The sequence below is a fragment of the Suricata suricatta genome, chromosome 17 (assembly GCF_006229205.1).
Source record: "Suricata suricatta isolate VVHF042 chromosome 17, meerkat_22Aug2017_6uvM2_HiC, whole genome shotgun sequence".
NCBI lineage: Eukaryota > Metazoa > Chordata > Mammalia > Carnivora > Herpestidae > Suricata > Suricata suricatta.
The window spans coordinates 35,739,116-35,756,441 of NC_043716.1; the positions used below are offsets into that span (position 1 = coordinate 35,739,116).

At 36.8% G+C, this 17,326-nt stretch overlaps 1 protein-coding gene across 1 annotated transcript in view; it reads right to left on the reverse strand.

Moving 5' to 3' along the window:
• Positions 1-17,326, reverse strand: part of NPEPPS (aminopeptidase puromycin sensitive) — an 82,367-nt gene that overhangs the window by 28,713 nt on the left and 36,328 nt on the right. Inside the window, exons 4-7 of the mRNA XM_029927019.1 lie at positions 13,153-13,230; positions 4,153-4,274; positions 2,285-2,392; positions 427-627 (exon numbers count right to left, since the gene is read on the reverse strand). Coding sequence (XP_029782879.1) covers positions 427-627; positions 2,285-2,392; positions 4,153-4,274; positions 13,153-13,230 — 509 coding nt within the window. The remainder of the gene's footprint in view (positions 1-426; positions 628-2,284; positions 2,393-4,152; positions 4,275-13,152; positions 13,231-17,326) is intronic.

Below are 17,326 nucleotides of genomic sequence, written 5' to 3' on the forward strand. Positions count from 1 at the left end.
AGAACCACCTGATAAATATTTCACTGTAATTCATATAGAAATCCACACAGGAATCCTGTTGCAAGTCAAAGCATCTCAAGTTACTAGAAACCAACCCTGGGGAGCCCTACCTCCAAAGACTACCTTAGCCCCAAGCTTTGTTAATGCCGGCCATTCATAACTCGGTATGAAAACTATATGACATATTTTCCCACCCACTGTCTGGATAAATAAATTCCACTCTAATATACTCTTAATCAGTATTTTGTAAAATGTTAATATAACACCAAGGTTGGTAGTTCTAAAAGTCTATTAAAAATAAAATCAAAGTAGCACAACAAATTTCAGACTAAATCATAAATAATTGTACTAATAATTGATCAGAAATGTAAATTCCCCAACCTGGAGTTATGGACTGTTGGAACAATCCTCTTCAAGTACATTTACCTCTAACGCAAATTTTCCTTGCTCTGCTTTGCCAACAGGGGTGTAAACACGGACACACACACCATCTTTTGACCTTGTTTCTACAAAGTCATATTCACCCACAACAAATGCCACCAGATATGTAGACATGACAGGTGTGCGGGCAAACTTCACTTCCACTACATTTTCATCATCAGGGTATGGTTTCCGATCAATTACATTCTTAAAAAAAAAAAATGAAAGAAACAAAGAAAGAGAAAATTTAAACAGGTTTACATTATATACCTTAGGGTAAATACTAGCCATAAACTGTGTTGCCTCTCCTTCCCCCTTTCCAGTACTGCTTACGTACCTATCCCAATTCAACGACTGCTTTTATGCTGTCAAAATCTCTCCCATTAGAAAGGATAGAAGTGCCTGGGTGGCTCAGTCGGTTGAGCCTCAGACTTCAGCTCAGGTCATGATCTCTCAGTCCATGAGGTTGAGCCCCGTGTTGGACTCTGCTGACAGCTTAGAGCCTGGTTCATATTCTGTGTCTGCCCCTCCCCCACTTGTTCATGATCTCTCTCTCTCTCTTTCTCAAAGGTAAATAAACATTAAAAAAAATTTTTTTTTTTTTAAAGGAAGGATACAGGGGTGCCTGGGTGGCTCAGTCAGTTAAGCGTTCAACTTCAGCTCAGGTCATGATCTCACAGTCCGTGAATTCGAGCCCTGCCTCAGACTCTGTGCTGACAGCTCAGGGCCTGGAGCCTGCTTCGGATTCTGTGTCTCCCCCTCTCTCTGCTCCTCCCCTGCTCGGGCTTTGTCTCTGTCTCTCAAAAATGAATAAATGTTAAAAGAAAAAAAAGGATACATTAAGAGGTTGGGGGCTAAAGTGTTAATATTACCAAGGATCTGTGAGAGAAAAGAAGCAACTTTTCCTAATGTTTTAAGTAAGACACTGGGATGCTTTAAGTAAGACCTCAATGCTTTTCAAGTGAAAGAAGGATAGAAGGCAAAATTATTAATGAAGCGTAATTGTAAAATCTACATTTCAAAGGGTACAGATTTCTAAATTTAGTGCATCCTCTATACCAAGGCTGGTTCTAAGCAAATTTGTGGAAGAATCTCCACTTTACCTACAGAGTTCCTAATTTCTCTTTTTTACATCTCTTTTTTCCTATTCAGGCTCTCCGTTTCCTCAAGATCTCTCTATTCTTTCTTCTAAGAAAAACTTATTCAAGAATAGACCTGATAAATTCATTCATACTAAACTATAAAAGAATATCTCTCTTTATTACTCTCCTTTCTAGGAATATTCAAGAAGAGAATGGCATTCTATCTATGGAATTCTCCCTACCAATAAATGAGGCAAAACCCAGTTATTTTCAGGTACAGTAGGCTTTTCCAAGTTCCCCAGATTCATATTACAGGCTATAGGGTACTTCCTGTCTTAGTCAATATATTTCAAGTGGTAAATACTTACTCTATTTATGAAAGAGATCAATGACATCAGTGAAAAGAGCATATTCGACATCAGTGAGAAGAGCATACTCCAAGAATACAATCAATCAAAAACCTAAATACATATTTCATTATATGGCTATATCTTTTAGCATTATTAATAAGCAAGTCAGATTTTTTCCAGGTAACCAGAAATTCATCACGTGTTTAGTTTTCCAAATTAGAGTTTGTAAGGAATTTCTTCTATGAGGAGGGAAATTTCATATAAGGCAATTTAAAAAAAGAGGGCTTATTGGAAATAAATAAAACTAGCATTTACATTCCATTCTGTATGAAGCATTGTGCTAGTTGCTTTCATGCTATTCCATCTAATCAGCAAACTGAATATTCTAAATACTTATCAAAATGTTAAGTGTACTTACAAACACATACATACCATATTTGATAAAGCTACTCTGTCTTTAGGAACAACCAATGAGATATCAAAAGTTGCTTTGATGGCAGGCTCGTCCCAGCAAGGAAAAGCCCTCCGGGCATCTGTAGCCTTAAGAAAAGAATATGGAATATAAACATTACTGAATTAACCTAACAAACTATTTCATGAGGTAACAGTCATTGTCTTATTTCTATCATCCATTCCTTCACTTGTTTAAACATTTACTTTCTATTCAGTGCCAGGCAGAAAGCGAGGCAGTGACAACAGAGAAAACATGAGGCTTACTGTCAGTGCCACATCAGCAACCCAAAACAAACAAACAAAAACAAATAACAGATAATCCAGGAATTAGGTCTGCTACAGATCTTAACAGTATACAGTATTAGGCTATTTCAGAATATTTGTATTTTTAACTAAACATTTCAACATCTCAAAAATTCAATGCAAATGGCTTCAGCAGTAGTGTTACAAAACACAGAGCATAGCAAGGTCAACAAGTACACAGTAAAGGTTCAGAGCTGGGAACATAGATAAGTTGCCTCGCTGGCTTTTATTTTTAAAAATTTTTCTTTTTTCCAAAATCTTTGATGTGCTTTGTTCTTCATCTGAAATGATGGCAACAGGAATAAAAACAGATGCTCTTATCAGTTCTAAACAGGTTATTCATTTTAAAGGTATTTCCATATATTACATACAAAACTGCTACCACTTGACCTGCTTAAAGAGATCTCATTTTTTCTTTAAAAATAAAGAAAGAGCAAATTTGTTTGTTTATTTTTTAAGAAAGGCATCTGGGTGGCTCAGTCAGTTGAGCATCTGACTCTTGATTTCAGTTCAGGTCATGATCTAATGGTTGTAAGACTGAGCCCCGTGTTGGGTTCCGGGCTGAGCATGTAGTCTGCTTAAGATTCTTTCTTTCCCTCTGCCCCTCTCCCTCACTTGTATTCTCTCTCTTTCTCTCTCTCAAAAAAAAAAGGGGGGGGGGCGCAAACTTGTTAAGCAAAATAAAGTTTAGTGGTTCAGTAGAATACCAGTTATGAAAGAAACTTTAATGAAACAGAATGAAGTTAAAAAAAAAAAAACAATTAGGCATAAGTAGAGGAAGCACATACTTCTGGAAAAAAGTCCTCCAAGGAAAATGTTAGATGGCTGATTGCACTCTCAAAGAAGTTAAATAAATGTTCTACTTACTGATTTGAAAAGTAAATAGAGTATAAGGAAAGAAATGTAGCACAGAAAACTTTTAAATTAGGAGCAGCAACAGTAGAGAAATGAATTATACTGAGGAAATTAAATGAATTAACATGGATAACAAGAATTAAAAGTTTCTAAAGAATTAAAAGTTTCTTTAAAAAAAGTTTCTCAAATATACAAAAGACAAAGTGATAAAAGCAATCAAAAATTCATTTGAGGAACAGACATTAGACATAAACCAATATAAAGAGAACAGAGTAGAAACCACAGTGATAATGTAATAGAAGAAAACTTTGCTATACTGAAGACCTGAATGTGGATATCATAAGGCTGAACAATTACTCTGTAAAAGTTCATGAAAAGTGAATACCTAGAAAAAAATTTTTTTAATTTTTAAGTACAAGAAAACAATTTAACAAACAATCTGGAAGGAAACAAAGCAAAACAAAATAATATGCTACCCTACAAGGGGAGGAAAGATATTCTCCAGCCCATATCTCTAATTCTCTCCCTCTATAATGGAGATACCTGGCTCAATATAAAATAAAAATTCTGAAATCATGAATATAATTATGGCCAAAGGCACCTAGCCTGAAATACTGCAAATAATAGAACAGAACTTTGTCAAAATGTTTATACATTAAGATCATAATATTCCGAGAAGAATACCATACCTCAAACTGTGTGACAGCAGCGTACCGCACCTCTCCAGAAGGGGTAGTATATTTACTTCTATAGAAGCCCTTCATTTTGTCATTCAGCTCTCCAACAAAATCTATCTTTAAGGTTCCTGTACCTGTGATTGAAGATGAATGAAAACCACTTTAATATAGATATTAAGGTCAAGTTATCAAAAATACATCCTTAAGACACTAACTTAGTTGACTCTTTACAAAGTTCGAGTCATTCTTTCCTTTCTCAAACACTTCTCCTGGAGATGGAGAGAATACAGTATTTACTAAAGGTAATGGCAAACTAATCCTAAAGTAAATCTTAACATCATGTTTAGGGTGACTACTTAGAAAGTTCTTTCACTGTATTAACTTAATCTCAAATCACCAATAAAGATAAAAACAGGAAAGGAAATGAACATTTGCTAATAAATGTATGATGCTACTGTGCATGGTGCTTTAAAAATATTTAGAAACTTGAAAGTAGGTATAGTCTCCACTTTTTTCAGATGAGGAAACTGAAGTTGAAAAGTTAAATAACTTGCCTGAAGTCACACAATTAGTAAGTAGCAAGAATGAGATAAAAATATAGGCCTGCTTAATCCAAAATTTATATTCTCTGCCAATTATGCCAGATAACTGGTTCATTTAGAGGATGTTCATGCCAATTACTCCATCAGTAAGGTAAGACCTTATCTTTTCAATCCAAAGGGAACACTGATTCCCTATAGTGTTGTAAAGAGCTCTATATATGGAAGATCAAGGATTTGGCTGGCAAAAGGGCATAAAAAATTCTTACAGTCACCTCATTATTTGAAATGATGTTAAAGAAATACATTTAATCAATAATTACTAAATGTAAATGAAAATGCAACCTGTATATATATTCTATTGTTGTATAGGGGCAAACCCAAATAAGACAAAACAGGAGTTTTTGTGAGTATATATGCTTTCTTTCATAACAGAAAAAAGATTATAATTATTATCTATAGTCATCTATGGAATTTAGATGCATGACAAAACAATAATCCCATTCAACATTTTACAAATTAAATCCCCCCAAAAGACCAACCAGAAAAATGTTGACTTTCAATTGATCCTTTTAAAGTGCCTACTTATAACAGAAGCTAGAGCATGGGAATCTAACAAATCAAAGACATAGTATGACTATGAAGTAATTAGGCAACCATTCTAAAACATTTTATATACTAATGTTTTAAACTGTCATTTTGGAATGCCACATGGCAATGACACTGACATTGTTTAAAATGTTCTTGACTATCTTTCTGACATATTCTTTCGTGTGTTCTTAAAATCAAATCTTCACCTTGCAAACTTCAATTGATTTTTTAAAAAAAGATCCAAAAGTCATGAAGAGTCCAAGTCTACAGAATAAGTGAATGACAAACTGCAAATTGTTTTTAGACAAAACACTGCGGTCTATTAAATAAGTCAATTAGGTAATTAAACTGATTTTCATATGTACCTCAAACTCCTTCTGAAAGTAATTTCAAGTGAAAATTTCAGACCTTTGCAGCAAAGTCATCATTCAACAAGTGCCATATTCTTTTCTTTTTTTTCCCCTAAATAAGCTCTGCACCCAACGTGGGGCCCAAACTCATGACCCCAAGATCAAGGTTGCACACTCTACTGACCAGCCAGCCAGGCACTCAAAAGTGCCATATTCTTAAAGTAATCAGGCTGGGGGGGGGGGGGGGGAACAAAGCTTATTTGAATAAATGTGACTCTTATTTCTTTTTAATCAGACATTCTGTCTGAAGGGGACAATGAATACTTTCTTAAAGAGAATGACAGATTACTGGGACAGTAAATAAGAATACAATAAAAAAATGTGGAAGATTTCTAAATATATACATATATAGTACTATATACTAAAGAATTTAACTGTAGTATAAAATTTCTACCTATTTTTTTTAGGAATTCACTAATCTTTAAAAAAGCAGATATATTCACATTAATAAAGTTTACGAGGAATATCTAATAGTTTATAAAAACCCGCTACCTTTAAAGAAAAGTATTTGATGGAATTTTACGTTGCAATTCCATAAACAGAACTGGCCAGTCTGTTTTCACTAAGTCAACTGTTAAAATATCTTTTATGAAATTCATACTCCATGGGAAATCTACTTTTGCCTTCTTGTATTTGGAATAAAAATGGATTTAAAACTCATAACTAAATAAGAAAGGCTGCTTACACTTTTACTTGGTTTTAAATCTCCAAGGCCATCAAACCATAACAAGATATTGATAGTGACCACTTCCAAAAAAGTGGCATACTAAACAAAATACAAAGTATTGGAAAAGGTTATTACCTGAAATTCAAACAAAACACAAGTTAAGGTTTTTAAAAATCATTAATAAATTTAGTTTCACATTATATGATACTAATTACAAAATACACTAATATAGTAGAATTTTAGGACAAAAACAGAAGAGAAAAGACTTCTTAATACATGTCAACTTATCAAATTTACAGCATACTGAATAACTGATTGCCAGATTATCTAATTTAATACCTGTTTGTGTACAAACTTTACATTGTTCCTCACATTAGACACCTTATTTCAATAGTCAGTGTATGCAATATTTATCTGTTTAGAATGGTAAACCTTTTAAAACCTTCTAAAACATATAATAAACTCATTTATAAATTAAACAACAGAAAAATTGCAACTTCTAACAAAAACCTTATTTGGTATCCCGCTTAGAAGGATATAATTGCTATAAAACCTCATGTAGACTTTGAAATACTTCAATAAAAATTTAATGAGCTGACTAAAGGCTGAAAAATTAGACAGATAATTTGTATAAAAAGGGAGTTAAGGTCTCTGCCTTCGTGTCACCATTTCCTGTGATCCTGTTTTTCACTCTTCGAAATGTCAGTAGCACCTAGTGTTTCTCCAAATACATACCACTCTGCAGGATCCTTAACAAATGATTCTGAGGTGGTTGTGAGCTTACAATGATCATGGTAATTTAACCACTGTTCTAGAATGGTGCTAACTTCAGAAAAGGAAATGTTTTACTGAGCTATGAAATAGTTGGCATGACTGTTAACTCTAATGAGGCTAAACACAAAGGCTATGAATGTCCTCTCAATATATTCTCCATAGTTATTCCATTATCAGAAGATAGAATGCTTGTGCAACCTATTAAAACTTGGGAGGGAAAAACTTGAAAAAATAAGGACATTAGCTAAAAAAAATTTTTTTTAGTTTATTTATTTTGAGCGAGAGAACGAGCGAGCACCAGCAGCGAAGGGTTAGAGAGAAGGAGAGACAGAATCCCAAGCAGTCTCAGCACCATCACCGCATAGCCCAAAGCCCATAACTATCATGACCTGAGGCAAGATTAAGAGTTTGATGCTTAGCCACCCAGGTGCCCCAAAGACATCGTTTTCAAAGCAAAGAAGAAGGGTAATTGTGACCCAGATAATCTTGGGAAAATGTGAAAAATGTGAAAGCCAATAATTTTCAAACAAATTTTTACAGATGTTCAATAATCAATACACTCGTATCTCAAATAAGATAATTTCTTAATTTTAATACCTTACTAAAAAAAAGCTTATCTTACTTATTTATATTGTTGTATTAGCTAAAAATCTCCAAAACTGTCAAATTACAGTATACTAAAGGTCATAACCTCCTATGATATGTTCCTGCTTTTATTGAGGAATGACTTCACAATTTACTATGTTTGTTATACATAGTCCTCATCAAGAATGAAGATCTTATGTACCGATAACTGACCTCTTTTATTTACATACACACATACACAATTAAGAAGAAAAGAAGGGTACAGAATATGATGCATGGCATGCTAATATCTATGTTCTTTTTTGGGGGGGTGGGGGGGTTTGTTATTTAATTTGAGAGAGAAAGCCAGCGAGGGAAGGGCAAAGAGGGAGAATCCCAAGCAGACTCCATACTGTCACACAGAGCCCGATGTAGGTCTCAAACCCATGAACCACGAGATCATGACCCAAGCCGAAACCAAAAGTCGGACATTCAACCGACTGAGCCACCCAGGTACCCCTAACATCTGTGTTCTTAAATAGTATATACAGTAATGTTTACAAAACCATAGAATAGTTTTGAAAGGATACATAGGAAACTGGTTGCTTCTAAGTAGAGCTAAGAGAGTTAGAAAGGACTAGAATGGCAAAGACATTTCCATGATATATCATTTGAATTTTATTTTTATTATTTTTTTAAGTTTTATGTTATTAGTTTAGAAAGAGCAAGCATGCATGGGGGAGTAGCAGGGGGGTTCAGAGAATCCGAAGCAGGCTTTGTGCTGACAGGCTGACAGCAGCAAGACCGATGTGGGACTCAAATTCACAAACCACAAGATCATGACCTGAGCCGAAGTCACTCAACCGACTAAGCCATTCATGTGCCCCTTTACTACTGTTATTTTTAATGTTTCTTTATTTTGAGAGAGAGAGAGAGAGAGAGAGAAACACACACACACACACACACACACACACAGGTGCAGAGAGAGAGCGAGAGAGAGAATCCCAAGCAGGCTCCGAGCTATCAGTAGAGAGCCCTATGTGGGGCTCTATCTCACAAACCGTGAGATTATGACCTGAGCAGAAATCAAGAGTCGGGAGCTTAACCAAGTGAGCCAGCCAGGCACCCCAACTCTGTGATTTCTAAACACTCTGCTTATATAGCTATTTCTTCATTTTTCAATTTTACACATTATTTTCTTCTTACTATAGAAAGTAAACTTTTAGCTAAATTACATCTGCCCCTCCTATATCTTTTACAAAGAATTAAACTTTTTTTTATGACCACGCAAATCTGAAAATATCTTTGTTTTACACCCTCTTTAAATTCACAATTTGGCTAAGCATAGAATTATTTCTAAGTTGAAAATCGTTTTCATTCATTATCTTGAAGGAATGGCTTCATAAAGGTCTAGTTTCCTTTGTTCCTCATAGTATACTGCTATTCCTTTTTTTAAAAAAAATATTCCTTCAAGTATAGTTGACTCACAATGTTACTAGTTTCAGGTGTAAAACACAGAGATCTGACAAGTCTATAAACTCTGCTGAGCTCGCCACAAATGTAGCTACCGCCTGTTACCATACAACCTATTACAATGTCACTGTTTCTTATGTTGTGCTTCTGATCCCCCTGCCTTATTCACTCTATAGAGGGAAGCCTGTGTCTCCCATTCCTTTTCACCCATTTTGCCCAGCCCCACTCCCCAGTCTACTGTTATTCTGCTTCCTGAACCTGGAAGGTAATCTGCTAGCCTTCCCTCCTTCCTCCCAACCTCCTGACTTTGGGGACAAACTCTTTGAGGGCCTCACTTTTATCCCTGAAAGTTCCAAGATTTGCATTGCTATGGGATATTTTACATTTATTAAGTTAGTCCCTATCTGTGGTTTATCTTTTCAAAATGAAAGTTCCAGGACTTCCAGGTGGCTCAGTCAGTTAAGCATCTGGCTTCAGCTCAGGTTATGACCTCACGATTTGTGAGATCGAGCCCCGCGTCAGGCTCTGTGCTGACAGCTAACTCAGAGCCTGGAGCCTGCTTCAGATTCTGTATCTGACCCTCCCCTGCTCACACCATCTCTCTCTGTCTCTCAAAAATAAATAAAAAACGTTTTTAAAAAAATGCATTCAAAATGAAGGTTCCAATCCCCTCAGTTCAAAGGAATTTTGTTTGTGTCTTTAATAGTTTTCTGTTCTCATATCCTCTGTCCTCTCTTCTACTAGATGGATGTAGGTTCTGATGGATTGGTCCTCAAATCTTCCTACCATTTGTAAGATTCCTCTATTTCATTTTCCAAAACTTCTATTTTTTTTAAGTTTTTATTTATTTATTTTGAGAGAGAGAGAGCACAAGTGTGTGCGCGAGAGGGGGCAGAGAGAGGTGGGGAGAGAGAGAATCCCAAGCAGGCTCTGTAATCAGTGCCCAGACCCACACAGGGCTTGAACTCATGAACCATGAGATCATGACCAGGGCTGAAACAAGAGTTGGACCCTTAACCAAATGAGCCACCCAGGGGCCCTAGGTTTTTTTTTTTCTATTGTATTATAATTTCCAAAATTTTCTTGCTCTAATTCTTTCTGTTTGATACCATTCTATCCTTTTCTCGTTTAATGAATTGCTATTAACAATATCTCTAAGGATATACATTTGTTTTGTGGGGGTTTTGTGACATTTTTTTTTCTTTGCTTCTAGCAAGTTCCTATATTTCTATTATTGTCTGGTTTTTGACTTTCATAGAAGCTTAATCAAATATCTGGTAATTGTTACCCCAGTAACCTTGGGATTGGCTATGCTATTTGCTTCAGCCAGTGAAATGAGAATGGACGTCAAGTATACCACCATTCACGCAGAAGCACTAAATGTATCTTTATGGTTTGTCTCTGTGCCCATCCCTGAGCTGCAGATGGTAGCTGCTTACTACAGGCCCTGGACGAGAAGAGCTGTGAGCTGAGTGGAGCTCTCTGGCAAATGTGGAGAGATGCCGGCAGCAGTCCTCAGGGCCGTGTGTAGGCAAGACTTCTCTGTTGTAAGCCACTGAGACTTGTCACCCCATTTGTAGACTAAAATGCATGCATATACTTATACATACATAAAATATTTCCAGGAGGATCACCAGACAATGGCAGCGGAAGGGGCCAGAGGAAGAGAAATCTCAATTTTAATGTTATATTCTTCAGTATCTTTTAATACATGTTCATGGCAAAACATTTTTTATAATAATTTCATATAAGAAATCCTAGTTAGAAAAAGGCAAAATGAAAAGAGCACTGAAATAAAAGATAAAACTTCTACAATTTAAAATTGTTTTAGGGGCACCTGAGCTCAGTCAGTTAGGTGTCCAAAGTCAGCTCAGGTCATGATCTCACGGTTTGTGAGTTCAAGCTCCCCGTGACACTCTGCGTTGACAGCTCAGAGACTGAAGCCTGCTTCGGATTCTGTGCTCTAGTCTCTCTTTGCCCCTCCCCCACTTGTGCTCTGTCATTAATAAATTTAAATTTTTTTAAATTTTTCTAAAAACACTATTATAGTAAGGCAATATATTATCAGTATAAAAACTATGGAAACTGGAGTACCTGGGTGGCTCAGTCAGTTTAGCACCTGACTCCTGATTTCAGCTCAGGTCATGATCTCACAGTTCAGGAGTACTAGCCCCATGTTGGGCTCTGTGCCGACACTGTGGAGCCTGCTTGGGATTTTTTTCTCTCTCTCTCCCTCTCTCTCTCTCTGCCCCTATTCTGCTCACACTCTGTCTCTCAAAATAGATAAACATTTTTAAAAATTATGGAAATTAAAAAAAGGTATAAGAATAAAAATAATCAATATGCCAACAACCATTTTATTTGAACAATTTTAGGGATGATTCATCACCCTGTATATGTAATTTTGTATTCTGCTTTTTTATTTTACATTATAATAAGCACTTCACAGTGTTAAGAATTCATAAACCTCGCTTTTAAGTGCTATATATACTCTCCCATACTGATATGTCATAATTAGCTTAATTATTCCCTTAGTGTTGGGTAAATATACTCATTCTAATTTTTTACTACCTTTTTTTTGTATGTTTTATTTATGTTTGAGAAAGAGAGAGAGAGAGAGAGAATGCACATGAGTGGGGGAGGGGCTGAGAGAAAGGGAGACACAGAATCTGAGGCAGGCTTCACGTCTGAGCCCTCAGCACAGAGCCTGATCCAGGGCTCGAAATCACAAACTGTGAGATCATGACCTGAGCCGAAATCCGACACTCAACCAACTGAGCCACCCAGGCGCCCCTAATTTTTTACTACCTTAAGTAACATCTCAATAGACATTTCTAAGCATCAAGCATTTCTTGCATTTATGATTTTTCTTTACTATGTATTCCTATTACTAGAACTGCTGAGTCAAAAAACATGAACATGTTTAGACATGTATTTTTAAGTTTATTTTTTCTGAGAGTGCAAGAGAGAGCACAAACAGGGAAGGGGCAGTGAGAGAGGGAGAGGGAGAATCCCAAGTAGGCTCCATGCTGCAGCACAGAGTCTGACCGGGGGCTTGATCGCACAGTCCCTGAGACCATGACCTGAGCCAAGATTAAGAGTAGGAGGTTTAAACGCCTGAGCCACGCAGGTGCCCCAGGCTTTTGATACATATTGCCAGACTGCCTTCCAAATACATTGCATGGATCTGCACTCCCACCAGTATTATCAAAGTAGTTGAATCATTAAGAATCTTTTTTTTAACTTTAGCTTATATAACAGAAAAAAACAGCAGTACCAGTAACTGCTGTTTTCATATTTCTCATTACTAGGAAGTCAAATATCTTTTCACATGTTTTAGTCATTTGTATTTTCTTTTATAGAAATTACCTGTTGCTTTAAAAAGAATTCTTATTTTAATTCCTTTTAGTTAATGCACAGTGTTATATTAGTTTCAGATTTACAATACAGCAATTCAATACATGCATACAACAGCCAGTGCTCACCACAAGTGCCCTCCACCCGTTCTTTTTCAACTGACCGTAAATCAAAGTCTTGGTGCTTTACCAATTCATTTGTATATAATTTCTTATACTCCATTGAGCTCAAGAGTCTTCTTTTTTCTTTGTACTTTTATGCCTAATAATAGTATCATATCAATAAACATTTCCTTCCATGCCCTCACTTGCATAATATACATCAAAATCATCTGTGGGACATTCACCTCAGACATGTGGATTCAATTACTGAAAGACAGAGCTGGGTAACTGTATTTTTAAAAAGCTGAACACTAAAAAGGTGAAAAATGATGCATTATGTTCTAGGTTAGAACGATCATTAGTTTTGTCCTCTTTTTTTCTGGTGGTCCAAAAGCTGTAATAAACCTCTTTCAAAAGCTTTCTCATAATATTTAATCTGCTTAAAACGGTGAGGAAAAAAAATGACAACGAATTTCCTTGGAAGAAATAAGATGTCACTATTCATCGTGGGATTTTACAAAAGCCATGACTCTTACCTGTTTGGAGAGTACTAGGAAAAGACAAGGTGACTTTTTCATCTTCATTCTGATAGTTAAATCCTGTAGCATGTATTTCTGGAATGGAAATATAAAAACATTACTTCACAAATCTGACTGGACTAAGATAAAATCTAGATTTCAACAATTAACATTTTTAAGAGCAAAATCTCTACTAAAACTAAATATTCTATTTTCTTTTTTTAAATAGGCTTCAAACTCAATGTGGGGCTTGATCTCACAACCCTGAGATCAAGAGTCACATGCTCTATTGACTGAGCCAGCCAGGTGTCCCTAAAAGTAAATATTCTTAATTTAATAAATTAAGTTTGTATTAACAAAAGTGTCATTTCAAACTAACCTGTTTTAGGCCATATCCTAAGTTAAAAATGCTCGTGATGGGGAACCTGGGTGGCTTAGTCAGTTAAGCATCTGACTTTGGCTCAAGTCATAATCTCACGGTTTGTGAGTTTGAGCCCTGCGTTGGGCTCTGTGCTGACAGCTCAGAGCCTGAAGCCTACTTCAGGTTCTGTGTCTCCCTCTCTCTCTGCCCTACCCCTATTTGTGCTCTCTCTCTGTCTCTCAGAAACAAATAAATGTAAAAAAAAAAAATTTTTTTTTAATGCTCTTGAAAAACAATTACACATCTTATGGTAGATCAATTAATCACAAAACTTTCATAATATAAGAGAAATAGGGCTACTATAAATGTGAAAAGGTTTTCTACCAAGTTCCCAGACATGATTAATTCACATCTTTGTGTGACTAAGATATATATTTTTTTAAGTTTATTTTTATTATTTTGAGAGAGACTGAACCAGCAGGGGAGAGGCAGAGAGAAAGGGAGACAGAGTCCCAAGCAGGGTCTGAGCTGTCAGCACAGAGCCTGACACAGGGTTTGAACTCATGAACCACGAGATTAATGACCTGAGCCGAAATCTAGAGCTGGATGCACAACCAACTGAGCCACTCGGGCGTCCCTGTGTGAATAAGATACCACTTTCTATGTTGCAGTTTCACTCATGAACATTTAAAAGATTGAGCAAATTGCCAAATTTGGTGTTAAAATCTATCAATGAGAGAAAGTTCTGTCCACCAACCAAAGCTAGGTAACAATTCCGACTAAAATACAGGTCATAATGGGGCACCTGGGTGGCTCAGTCGGTTAATCATCCAGCTCTTGGTTTCGGCTCAGGTCATGACTCATGGTTTGTGGGTTAGAGCCCGACACTGGGCCCCGTGCTGACAGTGCAGAGGCCTGCTTGGGATTCTCTGTCTCCCTCTCTCTCTACCCCTCCCCTGCTCATTCTTGCTCTCTCAAAAATGAATAAAGGTTTTTAAAAATTAAATGTAACATACAGGTCATACTTCCAATAAAATTCTTTGTTGTTACATTATACAGAAATAAAGGCGAATACAGATATGTGGATTAAATTGCGGCTTTGATTTACTCTCTACCAGTAGTAACAAAAGATCGCTTATTTGATACTTCATAATGCTCAGTTGACACATTAGGGAAAAGAGCTATGGTAGATCAACTTCAACCACATCATATTCCCACATCAGAAATCAGCCAACGAGGGAGCCTTAATAAGCACATGAATAAGATGTTCAACATCCTTATGCATCAGGGAAATGCAAATCAAACCACAAAGAAACACCACTTCACACCCACTAGGATGACTAAAATCAAAAAGAGAGAAAATACTAAGTGTAAGGGAGGATGTAGAGAAATTAGAACCCTCGTACGTTACTGGTGGGAATGTAAATGAGTACAGCCACACTGGTAAACAGCCCAGCAGCTCCTCAAATAACTAGTATATAGGATAACCATAAGAGCCAGCAATCCCACTTCTAGGTATATATCCAAGAGAAATAAAAACGTATGTCCACACAAAAACTTACACACAAATGTTTGTAGTAGCATTATTGACAATAGCCGAAATATAGAAACAACCCTACTGTCCATCAAATGATGAACAGATAAAATGTGACAACATTTCGTTTGACAACGAAAAGAAATAAAGAGTTGATACATACTACAGTATGGATAAACCTTGAAAATACTATATTACGTGAAAGAAACCAGTCACAAAAGGCCACATATTTATAAGAAATGTTCAGAATAGGCAAATCTATACTAGACAGAAAGTAGATTAGGGGTTGCCTAGGGCTGGAAGTTTGAGGGGAAAGTGCTTACAGATACGTTCTTTATGGGGTGATAAAAATGTTTGAAATTGATTCTGGTGATGGTTATGCAACTCTGTGAATATATTAAAAATTACTGAATTGTACACTTTAAATGAATGAATTGTATGGTATGTGAATCCTATCTCAATAAAACCGTTACTACAAGTGAGAGGGGAAAAAACAGAGAGAGAGAGAGAGGCTTATCAGTTAAGTTTGATATGGGTAACAATGATGCATATTTAATAACATTCTATAAGCCAGGCAAGATGCCCACGATTCATTCCTTTTTAGGAATCACCCTGATTGAATTTTCAACATTTCTAATACCATTATGGTTCAAGCATGTCTTTATAATGCTAGATCTTTACAAAACCATTAAGAAACTATAATTCAGGGGCACCTGGGTGGCTCAGTAGGTTAAGCGATCAACTTTGGCTCAGGTCATGATCTTGCGGTTCATGGGTTCGAGCCCTGTGTCAGGCTCTGTGCTGACAGCTCAGAGACTGGAGCCTGCTTCAGATTCTGTGTCTCCCCCTCTCTGCCTCTCCCCTACTCATGCTCTGTTTCTGTCTCAATAATAAGTAAACATTTAAAAAATTAAAAAAAAAGAAACTGTAATTTCAGATTATTTATTTATTTATTTTGAGACAGGGAGGGAGAGACAGACAGAAAGGAAGTGCAGGGGAGGGACAGAGAGGGGGAGAGACAGAATCCCAATAGGCTCCATGCTGTCAGTGCTGAGTCCCATGTGGGCTCCATCTCATGAACTGTGAGATCATGACCTGAGGTGAAATCAAGAGTTGGAGGCTCAACCAACTGAGCCACCCAGGCGCCCTACAATTTCAGATTTTAAAAGAACTTTAATCAATTATTCCTTGTTTTACAGATGAGGAAAATGAGTTACATGAAAGTTAACGATTTGCCTGAGGTCACATAGTTGGCTAGAACTCAGTTCCCTTCCTATTGCCAAAATTGTGCCTACTATCATAAACTAGCTCCTAAATTTGAAAAGAACTCATGACTTGGCATATATACAATACTGGTAAAATCTCTACTGAAATAATGACTTTTGTTGGCAAATCTCAAGGTTTTCTCTAACCTGCTTCCTACATATAGAATCATACTTAGCTTAGAGGAAAGCTAAGAATCACATTAATGCTTAAAAATATACCCTTCTGGAGGTACCTGGGTGGCTCAGTCTGAGCATACAATTCTTGATTTCGGCTCAGGTCATGATCTCCCAGTTTGTGGGAGTGAGCCCCACACTGGGCTCCGTGTTGACACGTGCAGAACCTGCTTGGGATTCTCTCTCTCCCTATCTCTTCAACCCTCTCCTGCTCACGCTTTCTCTCTCTCTCAAAATAAATGAACTAAAAAAAAAAGTTATTTATGATCCACCCACTGAACAAGCGCCCCAAATAGCAGTTTTTAAATTGAAACAATCAAGTTTTGGGGGCGCCTGGGTCACTGAGTTAAGTGTCTGAGACTTCAACTCAGGTCATGATCTCACAGTTCATGGGTTTGAGCCCTGCATCAGACTCTGCGCTGACAGCTCAGAGCCAGGAGCCTGCTTCGGATTCTGTGTGTGTGTCTCTCTCTCTCTGCCCTTCTCTCCCTCCCTCTCTCTCTCTCAAAAATTAATAAACATGAAAAAAATGTTTTAAAGAAACAATCAAGTGTTATATTGCTGTATTCCATTCTAACACATGCTCCAAATGTACATAGCAACCATATTACACATGTACAAAAAAGAGTAAACCCTCCTCTAAAATTCTCTTAGAAAAAAAGGGTAGTATGGGGTGCCTGTATGGAGTGGTTCAGTCCGTTGAGCATCACCTTCAGCTCAGGTCATGATCTCATGGTTTATGGGTTCGAGCCCTGTGTTGGGTTCTGTGCTAACAGCTCAAGCCTGAAGCCTCCTTCAGATTCTGTCTCTCTCTGCCCCTCCCCGGCTCATGCTCTGTCTCTCAAAAAAAAAAAAAAA